A 25401-nucleotide genomic window follows, 5' to 3' on the forward strand; every position below is an offset into this window, starting at 1 on the left:
AAACACAAAGCTGAATCAATTAAAAAATTATCTAGATTAAACAATGTATAAAATTCTTTTAAAAGAAATAGTGGAAATATTTAGAAATTCAGTACTAATGAGAAAGCCACACCCTAACCATTCAGACAGTTCACCTAAAGCTATAGCTTATTAACTTATAGGCCAATTCAACACTGATTCTAATTAATACAGTGACACAGGGGAGCCCCTCTCCCTCCCCTAGAGAAAGGGCACCACCCCCCAAAAAAAGTTAATGGCCCTGACCACCCTAGGTGGTTACCCCTGAGTGACATAACAGTGCCCCTTTTAGACATTTGATGAGGAGTTTTGTCCCCAAATGTCTTCGAATTAGCAACCATTTTTACTCTAGAAACAACAATAGAATTACATGAAATACACCACCAGCTCAGTCATTTCCAACCGATGACTGCATTTTCGTGCTTATTAGCACTTCATTTTGTATCACTGAACTTAAAACTCAAATTAATGCATATTTCTTAATATTTCATCAAAACTGAAACACTATAAATGCAAGTTTTTTTTTTTTTTTTTATTGTCCCTTGTCCATTTCACTAAAGTTCTGGTCTTCTTTCAAAAATAAGTGTTTCATTATTATTTTTTTTAAAGCCTTGCAATTTGCCTCCCCCCCCCCCCCACCCAAAATCATATTTATTTTTGGTTGATGGAGTTGATAGAGGGTTATGAAGATTTCTCACAAATAGAATTTCTTACTTCGAACATACAAGATTGAAAACTTGAAAACTCTAGGAGAAATAGTTCCTTCAAACTAAAAAGCCTTCAAAAAAAAAAAAAAAGTGCTGGAGGGGGATTTTTTCTTTTACTTAGACCCACTTTGCGGGACCCCCAATCTCTCATGGACCTCTATGCAATGCCCCCGTCCCCCCCTTCTCGACAGCCCTGTATGTAAAAGCATGTAGCTTTTCATGTGATTATTTTTAAGTAAATAGCACGACAAGAGGAATTTTACTTACTTATTTGAGCGGAGTAAAGGAGTGTTGACACCTTCAGGAATTATGACAGAAAGTGCTGTTCCAACTAGCAATCCTGCACCCATAACAGACACTAATTGCAATTTATCCTGACAAGAAAAAAGATCAACAAATGTTTATTTAATGAACAATTAACGTCAAAATTAGAAAGTATTTTAAAAATTTTATTTTCAAAGATAACATTATTCAATTTTAAATAGTTAAAGGGAACACCTGTTTAACAAATCACGGAAGCATAGTGAAGATTTGATTGCTATATATATAAGGGGTGATTGTGAGTTCATCAAAAAATACCTGAAAGTTTCGAAGCAAGAACGGGGGGGGGGGGCATTCTTTGACCCCTATTACTTAAGTGCACCTATGCCATATTATTCAATAGTTCAATAGTCAGAGTCAAAATAGTGTGTGTACATTTGATTAAAATTTTAATGGGTTACAAAGTTACTTTTGAGCTGGTGTTATACAAAATTATCTTGACATTTGTCCATCTTAAGGGATAGGTGTCCATCTTAAGGCTCTTGCAGGTATATTTGATGAGTATTATATAATTTTAAAAAAAATTGCGGAGGTAGGGAGATAAAAGCATAACAAAAAAAAACATAATTCCGGTATTTTCGGACATAAAAACACCGGAAATACTTCCGAAAATACCGGAAATTCAGTAAAATACCGGAACACAATCACCCCTGATATATACTATAACTAAGATTGATTAGAAAACTGAAAATGATCTTAAAATGAAACTGTAAAGTGTTTTTTTAAATTAGGACAGGGGAATGGGTCAGACAGACCATTTCTCTTTCTGCAGCCAAATACAAAGTAGCCTTTGAAAGATAGTTGTCAAAAGGAAGTAAAATCGAAAAAGAATTGGCCATGCAGGTATAAGCTGTCAAATGTAAAAGTTCATTGTATCACCCGAAGAACAAAGGGGGCAGCCGGGTACGTCAGGGATGGTCTTTTATTTGCCAGAAACAATCTTTTACAGCACATAATCTGTGGATAATATGTTTTGTTCCATTACACATTATCTGATACACCAGTCAATACAATCAAATATGTGATACACTTTTTCTAAAAAATATTCATACTTTACTCAGTATACTTTATATTGTGTATTGCTGTGAAAATAGAAAAGAATATTGTAAAATAAAAGCAGATGGTAAAAGCAACAGAAAGGAATAAGTAACTGATGCATAAAATTAAAACACTAAATATGAATACAAATCAATGAAAATTTTGTTGCATTTTTTTGATTTTGTACCTGAACAGCAGAAGAGCTGAAAAAAGGACATTCAATGATTAATACAAAGTAAGGAAATATTTTAAAGCTGGATCACACTAAAAGCAAATCTAATTAAAAAATTAATCAATAGCAATATAAATTATAGTGTACTTACCGCCGACTGAATGAAAAGAAAAAATTGGGCAAATTACATTTAAAACTTTAGAAATACTCAAAGCTTACAGTTATTAATAATTCAAAGTACACAACACAAACAATTAAATCTATGCTTGGATAGTAGCATAAAATATTAATGAAAAAAACTATCATATTTTCAAAATAAGTTTTACAAAAGAATAATGTAAGTGTAGTAAAACCTCATTATTATGGACTAATACCCATATGGGATCCAGGTGTTCCAAGTGCGGATCAAGAAATTATTAAAGGCGGAGGTGGTTATTTTTTTTACCTCACCTCTTACTTTTTCTGATTTGCATGCGCTTGGGGGGGGGGGGGAAGATATCATTTATATTTTAAAGTACTAAAATAAAAAGATTTAGCCACGGAGGTTCCCAAACATATTCCTTTCCTTTTCCATTGATCGAGGTATTCTAAAACTGCATTTTAGAAATTCAATTTCATAATAATTCTAAGGGAATGTTTTAAAAACCGAACCATCATTTCGGTCACTCGTCTAGTCAGTGCTAATTTTATATTAGCTACCAGTTTGTTTGACGCTCTTGGCTTTCTTAAGAGGTTTTCCACCTCCAGCTTAGTTAGTCGTATGCCAAGCTGATGAGTGCTAATAAGCACGAAACTGCAGTCCTCGGCTGGAATTGATGGAGCTGGCGGTGTATTTCATGTATTTCTGCCTTAGTCCTGGCTATAGGGCGGTAACTTACTGAATATACCTGCCTTGCCTGCAATATTCGAGTTGAACTGAACCATTGTTTCGGTCACTCGTCTGGTCAGTGCTAATTTTATATTAGCTATCAGTTTGTTTGGCACTCTTGGCTTCTTAAGAGGTTTTCCACCTCCAGCTCAGTTAGTCCAATGCCGGGCTGATGAGTGCTAATAAGCACGAAACTGCAGTCCTCGACTGGAATTGACTGAGCTGGCGGTGTATTTCATGTAATCCTGGAAGGTAGCCTAAAATTGAGATTTTTGGCACTTAAGTTTTGAAAAATTAACTGAGGAAAGTCACTGAATACATTCTATTCCCTAACACTACCTGAAATGTCAACAGTCTTGTCTTTAAGACTGAAATTTTAAAAAATGCGCGGTGGAAGGCCTCTAAACCCCTTCTAATACCAAAAAAAAAAATTGTCTAAAATTGCAAGGGAGAGGTGATTGCCCCTCATTTAGTGATATTCATTACAAAAATATAAAATATGGCCTACAAAAATACATAGTTTTTCGCCAACTTGCTTTTTATTAAAACATCATACGTACATCTACATAGCTGTCTGGAGCAAACAAAGTCAATCCGGATTAACGAGGCTTTGCTGTAGTTAAAATGGTTTTAAATATATACAGGGTGTTCCGTTTTAACCTGCAAGACTTCTATTTTAGCAATTGTTAGTCCTAAATGCATAATTCCATTTGCAAAAATGTTCAAAATGAGATGCGGAGTCAACATATTGAAGCAAAAATAGAAATGAGTTAAAAAATTCAAAATTTAACTTTTTATACAGACCTTAGGCCCCCTAACTTATATTTAGAGAAAAATTCTCCATTGAAAACTATTATCGACACAAAAAAATTGACATTTGCGCGACCATCTTGAGTTGGAAGATATTTGCAGAAAAATCTGCAGAAACTGCAGATTTTCCCCAGAAAATTCACACAAATCTGTAGAATTTCTACAGAAAATTTGAGTTTTCCTCTCTCATTGGAACAGAATTGTTCTGCGCATTTGTTCTGTGACGTAAGTCACAAATTTAGTAGTATTCTGCTTTGGAGCATATTACCAATTCTACTGCTTGTATATTTCATTTAGCAGAGGTAAAAGGGTGGAACAATCTCACCACTTTCAATCTAGTTTCTGTTGCATTGTTAATACAAAGCCCTTAACAATGTATTTGATATTGTTGCTGTGGGAAAAGTAATCTTTCTTTGGAAGTTCTTTGGGAAGTTTTGACTGTTGTGATTAAAAATTTCTCTTTTTTTAATTCAAGAGACCAAGTCAATCCCGTCATTTAGGGGACAGGAATAAGGCAATTGACAAATTGCCCTTTGGCTCCTAGTGTATTTACAGTAATTTCTCAATGAATCTTTGGTTTTCATTGGGCATGGTTTTGGTTATTTTTTGGCACAATTTGCTTAAGTACCCTTTGACCCCCTCCCCCCTGGAAAATGTCCAAACGATGGGCCTGGGCTAAATTTCCTATCAGCATTTAATCCTACAATGATTTTCAATTACCCTAACACATGTTAGGACACAATACTGAAATAATTGTAAAATGTTTAACTACAAGTGCACTCATTGTACATTGCATATTTGCCACTTCAACTATAAACTCAATTAGGATATTTTGCCAGTAATGAAAATAGATACGGAAGAGCAATCCATTTTCTAAAAATAAGACAGCCCACACAACATTACCATATTGAAAAAAGGGAAGAACTACCAGTAACCAGGGTTGGCCTGATTGGACCCAATGTTTTTTTTTTTGAAAAAACCCATTATTTAACCCATTTTAGGATTTTTAAAAATTTTCTGAGAAGTTTTTAAAAAAATTAATTAATTTAAATACTTTTACAATTACAGGGTGGCGACAGGAACTGTGAAAAAAAGTTCCCTGACTTTTCCCTGATTACGTTCACCAAATTTCCCTGATTTACGTTACCAATGATAATGGTTTTCTTTCTTTGCTCTACTTGAAATCCATTGTATGTTTGTATTAAATGCAGTATTTTAAACGTTTTAAGTTGTGTAAAGTTGATGAACTAAAGATATATTTTAAAAAGATGTTATTTTTTTAATAAAATGGTTTAAAAAAAAAACAAGACAATTTTTTTGGAAGGAAAGAAAAACCAACAAAACAGTATATTAAATTTTTATACATGGAAAGATTATAGAAAATTAAAAAAAAAAAACTTCACTTCCAGAAACCACTTAGCATAAGAAATTTAAGAAACTATTAAAATTACTCTTAAAAACATATATGTGTATTTATGATAGAACTAAAAAGTAATTGAAATTATTTTGAACTAAGTTTTCAAACAGTATAATAATTCGTGAATAACAATAGTGAAAGAATAGAAGTAATGTAGTTATTCTTATCTAACTAATTGACATATTTTTGCAAAACAGATGAAACCATTTGACATCCATTCATAAGGAGCTTTTCTCTAATCAAAAATATAGGTTTTAATGAATGAATACAGCATTTTAACAATAAAAAAATAAAAATATTTACTTAAGTTCCTAAGTTAACTCTATTTCAAATGATTTCAGTATGTAACGAAAAAAAATCTTAGATTGCTTTTGTAACAAACAATTTTGAATGCAAGAAAAAAAAAAGCAATTAGTTAATATCAAAATATATAAAAGAATACAACTTGGTTATAAAATTAAAAAATTACTTAAGTCTGAAGAAAAGAAAACCTTTATAATCTGCGGTGACAACAAATAGTATAACGGCAAAAAACAAAGTTCTTTTAATTGAAAGTTCTATTTTAGCAATTAAATTAAAAACCCAAAGAAGTAATAACTTTTAAGCTTTTATAGTATTAATTTAAAAACCAAAGATTTCTTCTTGAAATCGTGATTACAGTACGCTAATTACTTCGAGACAATGGGATAAAGGCAACGGAGCTAAGGCATTAATGAAGGCTTCCTCTTTGCCTGTATGGTTGTTTATTTTACGTAGCATTGAAAGCGTAAAAGGAAATTTCAAGCTAGGTAAAATAAACAACCTAACAGACACAGAAGCAATCTTAATAAGTTCATCCTGTGGTTAATAAGTAAGATTCAATACTTTGACGTTGAGGAAAAAAGATGCACAAATATGGGGCAGTGTATAATCGCACCTCATTAATTTTCCTTTTTTGAACAGATAATTGGCGGAAAATGCGTAGGGAATTAGAGTATTTAATTTTGTAAAGCAAAAAAAAAACATTTTTTTTCCTTCATAAAATCAATTTTCCCTGATTTTTTGTTATTTTTTCAAAATTCCCTGATATTTCCCTGATTAATAAAGTTCCCTGACTTTTCCCTGATTTCCCTGATCTGTCGCCACCCTGAATTAAAAATTCTTTTTTATTTGTTCTTCACCATAGACAATGGACATAAAAAATTAATTTTGAACTTTAATAGTATTTCTTAACTCTTAACGGCTTTAAAAAAATACTTCAAAGATTTTAAATAAATATATTTAACCTTTTTTTTTTTAACTGGTCAATAAATAACTCAAATTATCTTGGCAAAGTCCTGTCACGTCTGATTTTCTCAATATTTATAGATTGTACAGAGGAAACTACTCTAGCTAAAAGGCTTTCATGTGAATTATTTTCTGCAAACCAACACGTCACAAATCTTGAATAAACAAAGTATTTTTTTTTTTAGAAATTAACAGGTTTTACAAACGGTGGGATAGAAAACAGAATATAGGATGTACAGTATTTTCATTATTTTACGAAAAAGTTTAATATTTGTTACTCTGTACACAGAAATAGAAAAACAGGCAACATAAAATTTCTAAGAAATGTCTTGATTAAGCTGGAATTCAGTAAAAAAGGATTTAAACTATTTTAGGTTCTACAGTAGTTTTGCATAAAAAAATGAAATACAATAAAATAAAATGCAAAAAAAAAAAAGCAGTAGTTAAAAACGAATAATAGATTTTATCACTCGAGAAGTAACTTTGCCTTAACTGTTGGTAATCGTGGAAACTAAAAGATCTGAAACTTCAGCATTCTTGGGTTTTGTCGTCTTTTATACTTTTCTTCAGAAAACGCTTTTAACTAGTTTTCCAGCTTTCTTTACCCAAAGACAATTTTTACGTTTTGCCCATATACTTACACTACAATATGCTACAAGTACTCTACATTTTCCCTAAAAAAGACAAAAAAAAAAAAAAAACATTTCTTTTAAAAACCCAGCTTTAGCTGGGTTTTATTTTAAAAAATCCAAAAAACCCTGGGTCCATGGGCTTTTTTTTTAAAAAAAACCCGGGTTTTTTTTCCAGCTCTGCCGTAACTTATATTAATTACTAATCAGTTGCTTACAAATGAAATTATCAGAGTTTGGAGAATTAGCAAAAAATATAGGTCAAATTTGATTGAAATATTGTTGAAACGGACAAATTAGATGTTTAACAGTAGATGTTTTCTGCATCCATTACAATAATAGTTAAAAGTTTTGAACTGAAAGTGTTGCTATTTACTAACCTCAGATAGAGAAACAATCAACGGTATAGTTCCAGCTATGTAGCATCCGGCAAACATAGCAAACGACAATAAAAGAAGTACGATTACTTCACTCATCTTTGCGCTGTTAAAAAACTCGTAAAGTAACTGCTCAAATTTATTAAAACTTCAGTATGTTTCACATGTTTTAAAGGTTAAAATAGTAGGATATTGTTTATCGATGACACAGTTCAGACACGTTAATATGTAAGCAACTTATGTGGCAAACACTGCTTGGATCCATAAGGAAAGCAAGAAAACAAACAGTGCTTTTTTTGCCCCTGCTGGTTAGCCCGAGATCTGGAGCTTCTTGGAGCATGGAGAAATAATGAGTACTTCCTGACTTGAAAAGTGTCGACAATAACCCCAGAATGGGCTAAAATTTGAAAAACTAAGCATCTAATTCAAAGTTAGAATGACATTGACTCTAAATCCGTAGTTTTGTTATGAATATTTGTTCCTCATTACCTAAAAATAAATATTTTGTCAGGTAATTCAAAAGCTCTTGGTTTTCACTGTAACCAAGATATAATCGTCTATTTGTTGATGTGGATGAGATTAGTTCTTGATTCCGATGATATACACTTAGCTTGAATTGAAGTATTGTAAACTCTTCCGTTTCATATACTGCAGGAAATTACAGATCAAAAATGCTGGATCTAGAAGGCGATGATAGCTTTTTTATGGAAGAAGACAAAATGTAATTTTGTGAAAGTTTGCAATCTGAAAAATGTTGCTTGACCGTTGAATCTTTTCATCTATTGTATCAAACACATACAGATATATGTATACATAATCTTTCAATCATTGAAAATTTGTTTGTTTGTGTAGCGAATGCATATATTTATTTACAATTTTTTTTTCACACAAAATATCGCATTCAATTTTCTTGGTCGTTTAATATTGCATTGTGTTTAATTTGTATAGCTTCTTTGCAATATACAATTTTTTTTGAAAGCTTTCATGGAAGAACTGAAGTGTTTTAGTTCATAAAATTCAATCTAGTCAAGTATACTCAAAAAGCTCGATTTTACAACGCGGAAATCAAATGAATCAAATCGCAGGCTATTTGCTTGTAATTTTGTAAACTCAGATGTTAATTATGTTGCATTCATGAAACTTGCTGCTGTGGAGAGATTGATTTTCAAACAAAGTACTTTTTTCATTTGTACTAGCATGCTTTTTTTCCCTCTATCTAATTTAATTTTCTATAATGTTCAAATTGCAAATGATTAAACGTGGACTGTCTATTGTTGCAACATTGTTAGTTTTCTAATTTATGCACTTGATTTTGTGTTCTGATTATGTAGAGGTAGGTATCTTGATTCTGTAGTCATTTTGAATAAAATTGATTACAGAAATGCTTATCTTTTTCAAAACTAGATTCTTGGGGGAAATTCCTCCTTTATAAAAGCACTTGCTGTATTTTTTCTGAGGCGAATTAAAAAATTAACTTTGTCGGAGTCAACAAAGAGAAAAATGCCCCTTAAAACAACATTCTTAAACGTTTCAAGGGAACACCTGTTTCTTATAGAATTCCTACAGATAAGTTTTTAATGCATCTTGAAAACCTTTACTTATTGAGTACTTTGAAAAGTAAATAAACAATGCATGCGCGTTATAAATCATCAGAACAATAAAAATAAAAAATCTATTATTTATATCGGGGAAATTTTTTTTGTCATTTTTTTTATATTACCTTATTATTATTATTATTATTATTATTATTTTTTTTTTTTTTTTTGCAATTTAAATAATTTTTACAGATATTAATAAAGTAAAATAGCAATGTATTTATATTTTTTAATTTCTGTTGCTTTTATTTTTGCTATTATGCATTATGTCTTGGCTTATTTATATTATGTTCATTATTTTTTATTTTGTTTAGTTTGCTTTTGTAAAGTATCTTAGTTCATTATGTTTGGGGCAGAGTATTCAAGATTAAGTCCTGGTGATCCAGACAGTGGCGATTACATTGGTGGTCTCTATTTGCCAGAGGATCGCATGTAGGCTTGTATTTAATTTCAAGAATATCATCTGTGTTCAGGCAAAAGTCATTAAGTCCAAAACTCTAATTTTGATGCATCATTAATTTTAACTCTTTCAAATAATTATGAAGAATAACAAATATTATTTTAGAGTCTGAAATAACTATGACAATAAGTTTATTAATTTTTCCTTTAAGTATCATGAAAAAGCAAACAGTTAAGTTCAATTTATGCAGCAATTCACCAAATTTTTTTGTGTATTTAATGACTTTTTCCAGAACATTGACAATAATATTTGTTCCTTGTGAACATTTAAAAATTATCAATGTTTCATTTGTAATATTTCATTCAATAGAAGTTAATGAAATAGTTGAAGAATCAAATCTCAGAGCAAATATGAAAAGAAGGGTCATTGAGGTTATTTTCAGGTTGTTAGCTGGAAGATATTTCTTACCACAATCACACAACCATTTGGCAAATAGAACAATCCTTCAGCTCATTGTTTCTTTTACAATGTTGTTTTTTACAAATTTAGTTAATTTTGTTAAATTTAATTTATTTTGAAGACAATGGAGGTACCAATTACAGAACTTTGTACTTAACCACAATCTTGTTTCTCATCGTAGCAGCCATTTCTGAATTGCCAGCAATAGAAGCACTCTTTACTATGATTGCTTTGAAATTTAAATATACACCCTAAACCAGAATAAGAAACCATGAAGGGATGTTAGTATGCTACTAACAACTTGTTAGCAGGAAATATTTTTCTCAAAAAGTTGAAGGGAGACAATTTTTTTATGTTTGTCATTATTATTTTTAATTCTAATGTTCATCCACATAGTTAACTGGCCCATTTTTTTTCTTTTTTCAAAGGGTAGTCTGAAGGAAATATATCCTTCTGTATTTCTAGGTTATAAATAAGCTGATCCAATACCAATATGACCAACAACAGACTAGCTAAGCTGGTTCTAATCAACTTATTAGTTATCTATAGTGATCAATAGTCCTTTTTAAGCTATCTACCGCCTTGCTCATTAGAGCCTCTTCTGGTAAGTTCTTCCAAGTGCCCTCAACCCTAACAAAATAGTAATTTTTCTTCATTTCCAGATTAGCCTGAGATTTGAATAGCTTAAAACAATGACCCCTTGTCCTGCTTTCGGTGCAAAAATTTAACCCATTAACATCTTTTATTTTGATAAGTTTAAACAACTGAATCATATCCTCTCTGACTCTCCTTTGTTCCAGGCTACACATATTAACCTTTTAAGTCTGGTATAAATCTAAATCTAAGATATCCCTTACTAGCTGGCAGTCCCTTTTGAACCCTCTCTAATAAAGAAATATCTGTCTTGAGATAAGTACCAAAATTGAACTGCAAAAGTTTGCTATCCAGGGGTGTGTACATGTAGGATTATCATATTCTAAACTGTGGACACTTTTGTCACTGCACTCAGTGTTAACACAAAGAAGAGACTTTTGCAATCTTATCATACTATCTGGTTCTCAAAACGATATCCAGAAGACATCTACAATGATTAAGTATTAGTAATTTTGCATTTGATTTCAAGGAAAATATACACCTCATCTAAATTTTATATAACTTACTCTTTCCCTTACCGAGAAACCCTACAGGTGGCTTTGCCTAAATTTTATGCCTCTATTGATGGTTAGAGGTTATCTATATATTTATTAATGAAATGTTTTTATTGTTATGTAAAATTATAATCAGAAGCCAACATGTGTCTAATTTTATATTATGTGTGTGCATTGTGTAGGGGTATGAAGATAACATCCGGAAGTGTGAAACTGAGTAAAGATGAAAAAAATTTAATCGGCATCAGCATTGGTGGTGGAGCACCTCTTTGTCCTTGTCTCTATGTTGTTCAGGTGTCTGAAAATGGTGCTGTTGCAAGTGATGGTACTTTGCAATGTGGTGATGAAATTACTGCAGTGAATGGAGACTCTGTGAAAGGCAAAAGCAAAGTGGAAGTTGCAAAAATGATCAAAGGAGTTAAGGTATTTTCCCCCAGGCAATTAATGTTTTGCCGTTGCAATATCAACCACCTAGAATGAAAATTCTTTGTAGGTTTGATTCATTAACAATGCATCAACTATTGTTTAATGTACTGGGGATTTACCTCAATAGAATCAGAACAAGAAGTTCCGTCCAGAACTAAACAAGCCTACTTTCCCATATAGCAATATCACTTTCTAGTATCTGATCAATATTTTCAAAAATAGCTAAAATCACGAATTATTTCAAACATATTTTTTAAATATTTTAAGCTGATTTCTAGGAATAAAATAGGCCTCCCTCAACTAAAGAATTATATTCGCGAAAAAAAAAGAAAAACAAAATAAATGATCAAATAAAATCGCAGCACCTTTTAAACAAAGCAGCTAAAATATGCTTTTTTTCCATTAAAAAAAATCTTTAATCACTTTTAAAAAAAAAGAATACTTTAGCATGAAAATAAAAAATCATATTAACAATACTTATTTCAATGTAAAAGCCATGGCTGCGGACTCAATCTCATTTTGGGACAAAAGAGCCAGATTCGGGGGGTCAAAGGTTTTTAAATCAAAGGCTCAAAGTTGGAATCAGTCATTTTTCCTCAAAATCTGCAACTCTGCCAATGTTTGTGGAGTCAGAGTTGGACTCATTTTGGGAGAAAGGAGTCAGAGTCAAATTTTCGAGATTCAGAATCGATCATTTTTCCTTAGTGCATAAATATTTTCCAGAGTCGAAGTCGGGGAGTTGTAGTTCGACTAATTTTCGGGCACAATAGTTGGAGACTGGTGCCCCAAAACTCTCGAAGTCTGTCAAAAGTTGTTCATTGAGAGCTATTTCCAACAAAATTTTTTTGAAGTAAATCCACCTTTAAGTTCAGAATCTTTATTGACTTCCATTTTTCCCAAAGGTGCTAATGCTAAGAAATTCGAACTATTTAAAATTGAATGGAAAATTTGTTCAAATAAAAGAGATATTTTCTATTACACATGTTCTTCATCAAAAGCTTTTTCCAGTCAAGTTTTTGAAGCAAATTCGCCACAAAGTTCGGGATTGCCTTAAATTTCCCCAAAGGCACTAAAGTTAAGATTTTTTGAACTGTTCAAAATTGAAAGAAAAGTTGTTCAAATCAAAAAGTGAAATATGGGAATGAGGTGTCCTTGTCAAGATCTTTTTAACGAAAACAAAATGTTCGAATCGGACTATTCACTCAAAAGTTATTGGGGGGGGGGGGGACAGACCGACAGACATTTTCCCCCATCTCAATACCCTACTTTCCAATTTTTAATTTTTCTATATTTATTTAATTATTTTATTTATTTTTGACTTTTTTGTTTTGTTTTTTTGCGATATTTTTAGGAGTATTTAGTCTTCTTTCACATTTTTTTCTTCTTTCTCTGACTTTTACTGGAAAAGTAGGCTAAAAAGAACACATAAAAATTACATTAATTATTTCGAACTAAACACTGATGCATAATACATATTTACAGTTTTTTAGAGTATGAAAGTGAGCAACGTATGCTCCATTGACAAGAACTGCTTGACCAAAGGTTCAATACTGCAATATACGCCATTACATGTCCGTTTCGGCATTGCCAGACATGTTTTAGTCTTCTAAATTTACTAATATTCCCAAAATTTAAGAAATACTTTAAATCTTGATCAATTATAAAGTCTATTTTTTGTAGAATAGTACAAAAGGTATTTGTAACATTTTTTAGAAATTTATTTCCAGGCACGTAATAAAGAGTTCAAAAAGTTAAAGTAGTATTAAAAACATATTTATTCACACTGTAAAGATTAATACTAAATACTTTGAAATAGAAATCTTCTATTCCTACCTAGTCCATTTACTTAATAGATACCATAAAGAAATAGGGAAAGTTGAACTGGAAGAATTATTTTTTTAATTCAAAAAAATTTAAGTTCACCTCCCAAATTTGAATCTTGCTCTTCGTTTTCAATAGCTTGATTTACATACAAAATAATTTCAAATATCAGATAAATTACCTTACACAACAAGCTTTGTCACTTGGTTTTATACGTTTTGTTTTGAATACATGAAAGCTGTATTGTTAACATGAAATTTATTCTTTAAATTTTCTAGGGAGAAGTATGTATTGCTTACAACAAACTTCATGCTGATCCTAAACAAGGGAAAACTTTAGACATAAGTAGGTTATATTCTTATTCAAATCAAATATTCATTTCAAATTAAAGTTTTTTTTTTCCTAAAATTATTTTTGCTCTAACTTTTGCACCAGTTTTAAAGAAAGTGAAGCATCGCATGGTAGAAAATATGAGTTCAGCTACAGCAGATGCTTTAGGATTAAGCAGAGCCATTCTTTGCAATGGTAAGTTATATTTTTTTCACTCATAAAGTATAAAAGGATGAGTATTAAGTATAAAAGAAGTAAAAAATAAGAGAGAGAAAAAGAAGTAGAATGGTGGCAAGTTTATGTAGTTTTTAAATATTATCAGATCAGCATTGTCTCCTGTGTATTTATTAAATCAAAAAAGTGTTTTTTTTTTTAGTATTTTTAAAACATTAAAAAAAAAGTTTTTTTTCAAAAATGTCCATGAACATAAAAGTGAATATACTGTAAAACAATTATTTAGCCAATAAAATTAAAAGAAATCCAACGTATTTTGTTTTTTGAATTCAATGTTGAATAGTAATGTTTTTTGAAACATAGTTTGAATACAAACATTTTGAGCAGAACCTAATTTTTATTTAATAAAAAATCTGTGTAGAGGTAGTTAAGTTTTGAAAATTTATTGTTTAAGTTCAATCAAAGCTCAACTATCTGTAGTGTGCAGGAAACTCCAAGTTCCACACTACGAGAATTTCCCGGATAGTTGAGAGCATGAAGATTTGAATTATAATAATTGATTTAAAAATATTCATTTTATACTATTGCTATAAGAAATTGAAAAGCAAAATTTTAATGTTGTTGTTCCACAATCAAAGCAACAATTGGGTCATAATTGCAAAAGCGAATCTGTTACAAAAGTCAGAATGTAAAATAACTATTTAGAAAAAAATAAACAGTGTAAGTCCAAGCAAAAAAAGCTGCTCTGAGATGTTTGAATTGCTAACGAAGTAAAAAAAGCTGGGGTTCCCCAACTTTTTCAATTGGTGGCACTCTTTGAAGAATTAGAATTTTCTCATGGCATCCTAGTCCATCTTTTCTTTGTTTATATACTAATACCGTGGACACTTCATAGCACCCCTCGCCTCTCTCTTTAGCACTCTGGGGGGCCACAGCGCACACTTTAGGAACCCTTGAAGTGTAGAATTAAAAGTCTTTTTGTACCAAATTCAAAGAATTTACATGAAATGCAACAAGTAATTGAGTAAATTAGTTCAAGCCTTGTAGGAACAAAAGGAAAAAGCCCCATTAGTGAGGTAGAAGGATAAATCACCAAAAAAAAATGTATCTTGCGAGATTGATCTCCCTGATTTTATCTCTTCTTCATTCTTTGTTTTTCTTTCGGTTTTTTTTTTTTTTTTTTTTTTTGCTGTTTCTAAGAAAAATGTTATAAAAGAAAGAGAAAATGTTGACCACCTATCAGGATCAAATTTTTATTTATTTATGTATTTTTTAAAGGAAGTGCAAGATGAAGACTATCCAAAAACTTCCAGTTGTTTGAGCTGTCCAGTTACTTTAATGCTATATAGATGAGCTTTTAACATAAAATTGTACATAAGTTTTTTAATATTATGCATGACTGAAAATTATAAATATATTGTAATTATAATGCTTTTAAAATTAATTTCTGTTCAATTTTTCTTTAGTGAAACGTTTTTCTGTTACTAAACTTTAAATGAAATGTAAAATGTTTTATTTATCAAAAATATTCTGTGGTTTGAAATGTAGTTTAGTTTTCCGTTCTAATATTTGTCCAATGAGAGCTGAATGTTATTACTTCATTTATCTTAGTGTAAATAAATCTGAATTTTTTCGTTCTTTTGTAGAATGACAACTTTTTACTTTGACAGCGTAACCTGTGAAGAAAAAAGGAAAAAGTAATAGTTTTAAAAAATAGTTTATGAAAACTACTAATAAATAACTAACATGAAACAACTCTTAAACAAGTTACGAATACTTTTTTCAACTTTAATTATTTACTACTAAATGTTTACAACTACTAACAAAGAACTAACACAAAAAGAACCCTATTAAATGATTTAATTGTTCAAAAAAAATTTGTTTTACCCTAAAAATGCCTGTGCCTGTGAAAATAATAACTTCCTTTTTCTTCCTAATTATAACAAAGAATTTTAAACTTATTTTCAGCATTTCCTCTTTGACTAATCATTATGATTCTTACCAGTTTTGTTGTTCATTGATTTAGATTAATTTGTCTATTACGTTATGATGGTTTTAAAAAATTATTTTCTCCAATTCTTTTGTAACAAAAATCCATCTTTTTTTCTTACATTTTATTAAAATAGGTTTCACATGTGAAATTTCACATTAGCATTTCCGAATTAGTTTTTATTTTGTTCTCTGTTGAGTAATACAAATGCAATAAGTTTTAATCTTTGGTTGAAATGAAAGGAGATGGTTTTCAATTTCTTTCGTACAATTGCTTTCAATTGAAGGTAATCTACATTATAATTTTGTAAACCATTTATTCCTTTATTTTTGTGCATTATTTTTCATGGTAGGTAATTTTGCATAGAAGGGGTGGGATAATTTATGCTACATTTAAAAAATGCCAATAAAAGTAATCATTTAAATTTGTAAACTTTTTTTATTTTTCAGATTCTCTGGTAAAAAAGATGGAAGAACTTGAAAGGAATGAATTTGTTTATAAAGGTTTAGCAGAACACACAAAACAAATGTTAAGAGCTTTCTTTGATGTGTGTCGTGTTTACCGAGGTATGTAAATAGAAACATTACTTCAGTTAGTTTCGGGAAACAGGAATATTATACGAAAAAAATGAAGCAATAAAAATGTTAGTGACATAAATCATAAAAAATAAAAAATAAAAGAAAAGGAAGAAAATCTTACATTAGTTTTAAAAAATAAATGACTTGGTGATGGTGAATTATCCTTGAATTATTCAAAGAATTAAAAAATTCTTTACTATGTGTCTGCATTTGGAAAAATATTATCAGGTCCTGGAGCCTTAAATGCTTTAACACTAGAGGAGACCTATGGAGACTAGAGGAGAATAGAGGGAGATGGAGACTAGAGGAGAAAAATCTTACATTAGTTTTAAAAAATAAATGACTTGGTGATGGTGAATTATCCTTGAATTATTCAAAGAATTGAAAAATTCTTTACTAGTTTGTCTGCACACTCAACTAAGATTTTTGGAAAAATATTATCAGGTCCTGGAGCCTTAAATGCTTTAACACTAGAGGAGACTAGAGGAGACCTGTGTGGACCCTTGCATAGGTTGTTCAATAAATAAAAAAAAATAATTGAACGTAATGAAACTGTGGCTTCTGATAATATGTCCCTATTTGACTGCTTATTTAATCAGTTAAATCCTCAGTCTCGTATGAGTGTATATTGTACCTTATGCCTAGAAAGATGGGAGTGGTATTTGAGGTATTTTACTAACAACAAATTAGAGGAACATTTCCTTTTCCCACTCAATATAGCATAAAAAAGTACTATTCACTCTAGTTTCACATTTCACTTCCTATTTTTGCAGTTGGATGGAATTCCAAATGGAAATATGGCGACTGCTCCCAAGCCAGACTGCAGGGATCACTCTTTGAAAGAGAAAGTAAAACATTACATAGCGTGTAAAGATAACATCAAAGAAATTATGTATTTAGGTTTTATTTAGTCATTAGAGGATAGGCGTGCAGCAAGTGGACTCATTTAGGAACAAATTTATTAAGTATTCACTCAAAAAACAGGCAAGGGCCACACTGTCTCCTTCAGTCTTTCTAGGTATATACGGCAAATTTCAACTCGTTCTAGTGTTAACTACAGTGAAGCACTGTTTATACGTTTCTCTTTTATATGTTTTTATCAATTATATGTTTTTATCAATTATATGTTTTTTAATTGGTCCCTGCAGAGTCTAATACACATTAACCGATACCTATTATATGTTTTTTCATTTGTACACTTTTTTCCATACAGTCCCTTCAAAAAGTATGAACGGTGCTTCACTGCAGTTTCAAATTGTGTAATGCATTCCTCTTGAAAATACAAAATCCTCAAGCTTTATAGTACATGTAACTCGTATCAGCTGATAAATGGAGGCATTTAGAAGTAAAGGGGGAGAGGGGAACGATAAAATTAAAAATCTGAAGATAATACAAATGAAATGAAAAACCTTCATCGGTTTTATGGCAAGAGATATTATTGACTGCACTCTGCAACACATGTTGCTACCCAGCATGATTTAGTCATTAATAGCTTAAAAATCTAAACACTTTTGAACAATTTTGTTTTAATTATATGAATTAAAAAATATTTAATCATACTTTTATTTATATATATGTTTCTTCACTGTTATTAAGCATTTGGTGATGTTTTTGCTGGCATCGGCGTTCGTGAACCTCAACCAAGGGCAAGCGAGGCTTTTACACAGTTTGGTGAGGCACATCGAACTATGGAAAAATTAGGAATCAAGTTTCTGAAGACTGTGAAGCCTGTAACGTTGTTCTTTTAATTCAGCTTTATATTGAAATGTGTTTGTTTATTAGCATGTTGTAAACTTTAAATTGAAGTGTTGATTTTGTTGAATGGCTCTGAAACTTTCTTTCTTTGTTGAGATTTTGTGCTATATCATTTCTTTTGGATACTAAAATTTTAATATAGAATTTTTATATATAATTATTGACTGCTTTAATAAAAGAAAGCCATATATTAAAACAGCATGACTTTTTAGAAAAGCATCAGCAGTATATTTTTTAGTATGCTTCTTAGTTTCTGTATGGTTTCATACTTATACATTTGGAATATGATTTAGCATGCCTTATCAAAAGCTTAAGAAATTAAAGAAATTTTTAATTTGTCGAAGTTTTAGATTCTTTTTTAAAGTAAATGATTTAATGTGGGCAGAAAAGTTTTCAATTTCAGATAATTCTTTTCACATATACATAAAATTTTGATTCCACAATTTGTATTGATCACCAAATTGCACTAAAATCATTAAATTATTTCACATCTAAAATACTTATTAAAAAAACTTTCTTTATATAACACTGTCTGAGTTAAAAGAAAAATATTTTACATTTTTCTCAGAAATGTTGAATAATTTCAATGTATCTGTGTAATAAATATAACATTGAACTAAAATTTCTAAGTGCAAGATTGAAATTTAATTTACTGTGTATTACTTTAATGTATTGTTTTTTTTTAATTTTGAAGATTTTAGGTTGTCCTTTAAATTATAATTTATTTACTTCAAACATTTATTTGCACTAGAACATTAATAAGTATTTTTTCTTGGTAAAGGAATGTTTAATACCATTAATTATTTTGTCTTGTACATTTATGGCAGATGATGACAGATCTAGGAACTTATTTAAATAAAGCTGTTCCAGACACTAAGTTAACTATTAAGAAATATGCTGATGTAAAGTTTGAATACTTGGTAAGTTTTATTTCCAAATTACTTTTTGTATTAATTTCTTTAACTACTTGGATTTTTAAAATAACGAAGAATTAATAGTGGAAAATTATTAAAATATTTTTCAGCTAAGTAACTGTGTAGTGCAATCAAGACTACCTATTTTGTTTTACAATTGTAATTTATTTTGCTGTGGGAGTTATTGTTAAAATTGCAATTAATTACATATTTATAGTTTTGTGCTTATTTATATAGTGTATTTTTTGGACTATCACTTTCAAGTGAAATGTGTTTTGTTTCATTTTTATCTTTTTACTTAAAAGTGATAGTTTCTAAGATCATTTGCGATCTTGTAATAACTGCTATAAAAGGTATTTGCTTTATTTAAACAAAAGAATTTGACTTTGATATCATTAAACATATCTGACTGATGTATATCATTGGAAGGTTAATATTTATTTTCAGGTCAATTGCACATTTGAATAAGTTCAATGTAAAAATAAGTCTCGAATTCGAGGTAATCTGCATACACTAGTTTCAGAGCTTCAAGGAACTGCTAAAAATTCTAAAGAAGTATGTAAGAAATGTAGCAAAAATTCCTGGAGTTGTTTTTCTTGTATAGGACCTTTTTTACCCCTTGCTTTGAAAAATGTCATCCTCGAAAATCTGAAACTATGTACAGTTGAGTCTGTTTTTTAGAATATCGATTGAAAGAATATACTGCTTAATATAATACATTTTTAATGTAACAGACCAGTGTAATGTGTTATTTTGATCCTGGTTAATGGAATATTCCGAGTATTAGAATATTTTTACTTTGCAAAATGACTATTCCATTAAGCGGGTTCGACTGTATGTGCACTTCATATTGCATTTTTTCCCCCTTACTTAGACTACATTTAGCCGATCAACCAAATCATTGTGTATTTTTTGACTGCATTTGGTTTTATATCTACAGTGCTGGCCGAATTATTAGACTAAAGAGTTTTTTTTTTGTTTTTTGTACACTATTTGTACTAAAATACTATTTATTTTACTGTTACTAAAGTACAGTACATACTGTACACTGATTATTACGTTATTTTAGCATAATTTAATGCTTGCAGGTGGCAGCACTGTCTGCTTTGTTTATGTTCTTTGTTTATCCACCTACCAGGAACACAACCTCAATCAGTTAAACAATTCTTCACTAGTCCTATTTATTAGTGTGTTTTGTTATATTTAAAGTTAGTTTTAGGTAATTAGTGAGTATGTATATGTGAGTACATATAATAGTGAGTATAAAAAACTTTTTAACTCCTTTTTTAAAAAGTTAAGAAATGGTGTAAACCTTGTGAAAAGTATGCCAAAAAAACTTAAAATGATCATCAAGAACAAGGAATGCATACTAAATATTAGATAATTATTTCACTGTTCGTTAATGTGTCTATAGTTATGTAATCAATAAAAAATTTGCTTTTAAAACAGTCTTAGTCTAATAATTTGACCAGCACTGTATACAGTAAACTTCTGATTAACCACGGAATAGAGTGGCACAATAACCGTGGATAAGTGAAAACCACGGATAATCGGATTAATAGGTAAAACACGGTACCTAGTGTATACAATGGCTAAAAAATTTTAATGATACTCTCACATGCATTTTAATTTTAACTAAAAACATTGCTACATTATATCTACTAACATTTAATATGAAAAATATGTACAAAATCTAAAAGCAAACAATAACATAATCATAAGTTCAAAAATAAAAACTGAAAAGACCCGCGCATAATCGGACAGCCAATAATCGGGAGTTTATTGTATAACATTTTTTCCATAATATTTTTTTCTTTCTGTTTACTTTACATAATTACATATATTTCAGTCCTATTGTTTAAAAGTCAAGGAAATGGATGATGAAGAATACACTTACCAAGCTCTGCAAGAGCCTCTTTACAGAGTTGAAACTGGGAATTATGAATATAGGTAATATAAAAAAAAACACTGTATTCAAAGACATTTAATTGAAATGCATTCTGAAAATTGTTGTTACTTACCTTTCATTTGAAACATTAATTGTAAATACAATTGCCTAGTAAATCTCTGTTAGTGCAACTTTAAAGTAGGTACTTTTATAATCTATATTAATTTGTATCAAAATGAGAAGCATCTAACTCATGGCAATACTGCCATGGTCAGGTAAATGGGAGCATCCGCAAAAATGAGTTTTTGAGATATTTGAAGAAATGTGTGTTGGATTCAATACGGACATTAGGGAAATGTTGGAATTAGATGTTTTTTTCACGCCTTTTTTTCAGCGGAAACCAAATAAGCAAGCTTGTACAGTAAAAATAGCATACAATAGACGACAAAAATGTAAAAAAAAAAAGAAATAATAATTAAACATGAAAAGTTTGCAGTAACTGCCCTTTGCCTGTCCACGGTAGAAAACTGTAGATTATGTACTAAAAAGTTATAAAACTACAGCCTAAAAACAATTTTAAGTTCAGCATGGTATTTATTATGTTAGCCAAGAACCCCCCCCCCCCTTTTTTTTTAAAGATAATATTTTTCGTTTTAAATATGCATTTTAAGCCTGTCTCTTTATGAAAACATTTAAACTTTTTAAATGCAGTTATTCTCCTTATCATGAATACCCTTAGATTCTGTAATGCTATTACATTCAACAGTACATTTGAATTAAAAGTTGCTTTTTTTTTCTTTCTAAATTTCAATGAAAGGGCTTGGTTAAGATTTGGTGAGAATGAAAAGTTGTAGTTGGTTATTTTTATAAAAAAATATTAAAAGATGAAGACCTACAGGAAAATACTTACAGCTATAGATAGTTTGTAAGAAAAAGTTTTTTGAAATAAATCAACTCATGCAAAATATCAAAACCAACAAGATTTATTTACTTTCTTGTCTCCTACGGTGTGCTACTTTTCTCGAACAGTCTTCTTGAATTTTACCTATTCATATTTGATATCAGAATTTTGTTTGCATAATTATTATTTTTTTTTTTTTTTGCCTTGTTAGCTTATTTCTTTTCACCAAATTGAACTCATTTTATGTATCTCCGGTCATTCGATTTTGGGGTTTAAGGTGCTGTTGTTCAATGTGCGTAAAAGAAATAAATTTAATTACTTTTTTTTTTCCTTTTAGCTAATGGAATCTTTCAACTGTTGAAATAGTTTTTTTATGAGGCTTTTAGTGAAGCAGAGATATAAAAAACTACAGATCTATTAAATATTTATATTATAGACAGATATGCAGTTCTGTAGTTGGGAAGGGGGGGGGGAATGCCCTCCCTCAAAATATTTAGTCTTCTATTGAAAAAAATAGTTCAAATGTAATGAAAATTGGTTTTAAACCACCTTTTCTTTTGGTGAGTCCCCTCAAACCCAAAGGTGAGTTCTCCCAAATATTTTTTCTGCTGTAACATCTTAAAGAATTATAGATTCTGTACATACTTTGTGTTCAGCCTAAGAGGTGTATTAATGTGTGCACTGCTTTAAGAACATATGTTAATGCTAGAAAACTTAAAAATGTACTCTGTTCTTTAATGGACTTAACCTTGTGAATGGGAATTATTGTTACTGAAGGAAATATGCTCTTAATAAAAGTAATAATAACAATGAAATAAAACTGTACGAGAGTTGAAAAAGTAATTATATTTCCATGTGTATACTTCAAAATAGCAATAATAAAATATGCTTGGTTTTAACTGTTGAATATACACTGAGATACAAACAAAGTTAGTTGGTTAAATTGTTTGGCATAAAAACCTTGATAGGGTATGCTGTGCCAAAAACAAACTTTGACTTCTAATGTAATTTTACTGCATGTATAAACCATTAAATTTTTGCAAATACTTTTATCTGTTAGAAAATGTTCCCACAATTTTTATATTGATTTAATTTTCATTACACAGGCTGATCTTAAGATGTCGCCAAGATGCTCGAGCACGATTTTCAAAACTTCGCTCAGATGTCCTAGTCAAATTAGAATTACTTGATCAAAAACATGGTAAGTAATGTTGACAACATTGAGAAAAGATAAAATGGAGGGAGTGAAAACTTTCATTTGTGAAGCTAAGACCCCAAGTCATGTGATAGATTTTAAAGCAAAGCATTGGAAGAAATCAGGCTTCTTTCGCTTGTTTCAGTCAAAACGTGCCAACCATTCATCGTTGTTGAATCGTGTGACTTGGGATCTTTAGGTCAGCTTTTGCTAAGCCAATGATTGGACTTGCTCCCTCCATTTTAATTCCTGCTCTAGGGTTGACAAGTGCTTAATGTCCCTATTCCGTCAATAAAATTAAGAAAGGAAAAACAAAATTAATTACATTGCATAATTGTCGTACTGAAATTACTAAAGGTTTTATTGAACAACAATCTTATGTGTGATACATTTAATAAAAAATAATTTTATAAGAATGGTTACATTCATGGAGATAAAAAAGTTATTTTATTTCATTTTAAAACATGTGCTCTTTCTGTTTCAAGCTTGTGGAATAACAGTGTCTTTCAAATGTAACATCAAATCATTAGGAAAAATCATAACTCTCAAACGATCATAGAATTTTGTGCAGTTTTAAACAAATCAGGGAAGCAAATGCAGAATTTTCAGAGAGGAGTTGGTTGCTCTATTCGGACATAACTTTTATTTATCGTCTGCCCTTTTTTATTTTCTACAGCCTACGTTCTTAACTCTTTTCAGCATATGAAAGTTATTTCTTCTGTTACGTTTATTTATTGTAGTGTAAGTTTATCATTACCAGTCTCATATTTCGGTAAATTTAGGATGTGCGATTAATTATACTTATTTTCTTGGACTTTTTTCCTTCACATAGGTGAGTTTTCAAATTGTAATAACTCTCTTTTTCCTTCCTGTTTTCACTTTTGAACTAAGTGAAAAGAACACATTAAATTAAGATTGTTTGGAGTTCTTGAAGTGAAACAGAGTTCAACAAAAAACATTTGCTTTTAATGATTTTAACTAAAGCTTAATTTGAATCTGATGACTTGGTGTTAAATTAAGGCATATTGGTATTTATGTCGTCCTTTCAAGAAAGTTGAAGCTGCACAGGAACCCTTAACAATATTGAAAACTGGCTAATATTCATTCTCAGAATTAACTCTTGGTTGAAACTGTTACATTTATGCCTAAATTGCCTGTTTAAACATTTTTTTAATGTTACGTTTATCTTTCTTTCTTTTTTCTTTAAATTTCAGTTCAGGACATTGTTTTTCAAATGAACAGACTGTTAACTGCCCTGTCTCAATACAATCAGAACTGTTATAATCTCATGCAAGAGACAAATGTTTTCCCCATCGAATTGGACTTACCACAAACAACATTCCAATACTCTGAAACTTCCGCCTCTTCTGAATTCCATGACGATGATGATGATGAGGAGGAAGACGTTGAACCTCTAGTCATTGCCGAAGAAGCCCTGGCAGATCCTAAACAAGACGATGACCTATTAGAAGCTTTTTTGGCAGATGAAAAACTACCGAAACAATTGGTTTCACTTAATTTATTAGAGGACTGAAAAGATGATTTTTATACGTGTAGCCAAGAACTAATAAAATTGTTTGTATGATTGGGTGTGTTTTCCATTTGTTGTGTGTAAAGTTGTAATGACTTTAAACAAAATCGAATTTTCCTCAACTTCAGTCAAATTTTATACAAAACCATGGTCTTATAGGATTGAATATCAGGTGCTGTGTTTACCGTTTTTAAAATAGAATATCAGACCTATATATTCAACTACTTTAGAATTGAGTATCAGGCCTATGGGGCGAAATTACGTCAATACAAATTTTTGAAAAATAGTGCTTTTTCCTGTCAGTATTGGTGGCTGGTTCGATTTTCTGGAAATTTGGCACAAAATTGAATCAACATAAAGAGCACTTTAAAGCGGCGTTTTAAAAAGTTGGATTTGCTCTTTTTCATTCCAAATTTTAGAAAAGCAAAAATTCCACTAATGAGATAGTATGAAAATTATAAACTTATTATTTTGTTTATATTTTTATATTAACTTCAGGCTTAAAATGTTATGCCTATTTTATTCGTGTAGCTAAAGGGCGGGAATATATCTTATATATTATAATTTCGGGCAAGGCTAAGACTATTATGTATTTTCCTGTGTATAATCCGCGGATTATCTGTTAAAAAAATGCAAAGTTAATGCGATACGGATTATACGCTGCCGCGGATTA

The 25401-nt window shown here is 30.3% G+C and overlaps 2 protein-coding genes across 3 annotated transcripts in view; one reads left to right on the plus strand and one right to left on the minus strand.

The window, feature by feature from the left end:
* LOC129221564 (zinc transporter ZIP9-like) overlaps nucleotides 1–7915 on the minus strand; it is a 38249-nt gene extending 30334 nt beyond the window's left edge. The window contains 3 exon segments of the mRNA XM_054856061.1: nucleotides 993–1011; nucleotides 1013–1099; nucleotides 7627–7915. Of these exon segments, the coding sequence (XP_054712036.1) occupies nucleotides 993–1011; nucleotides 1013–1099; nucleotides 7627–7722 (202 nt within the window). The 5' untranslated portion in view covers nucleotides 7723–7915.
* Nucleotides 7916–8192: 277 nt separating this feature from the next.
* On the plus strand, nucleotides 8193–24800 carry LOC129219692 (PRKCA-binding protein-like). Of its 2 annotated transcripts, XM_054853974.1 has the most exons (11): nucleotides 8208–8344; nucleotides 9533–9650; nucleotides 11408–11648; nucleotides 13751–13817; nucleotides 13908–13997; nucleotides 16416–16532; nucleotides 18141–18274; nucleotides 19127–19219; nucleotides 21063–21163; nucleotides 23109–23203; nucleotides 24412–24800. In XM_054853974.1, the coding sequence occupies exons 2-11, from the start codon at nucleotides 9562–9564 to the stop codon at nucleotides 24729–24731; spliced, it is 1347 nt and encodes a 448-aa protein (XP_054709949.1). In that variant the 5' UTR covers nucleotides 8208–8344; nucleotides 9533–9561; the 3' UTR covers nucleotides 24732–24800. The 2 variants fall into 2 exon arrangements, with proteins under 2 accessions (XP_054709950.1, XP_054709949.1); XM_054853975.1 differs by lacking the exon at nucleotides 9533–9650 and having other exon boundaries at nucleotides 8193–8344.
* The last annotated feature ends 601 nt before the right edge of the window (nucleotides 24801–25401 follow it).

This window comes from Uloborus diversus, chromosome 4 (genome assembly GCF_026930045.1).
Source record: "Uloborus diversus isolate 005 chromosome 4, Udiv.v.3.1, whole genome shotgun sequence".
In the NCBI taxonomy this organism is placed as follows: Eukaryota; Metazoa; Arthropoda; class Arachnida; order Araneae; family Uloboridae; genus Uloborus; species Uloborus diversus.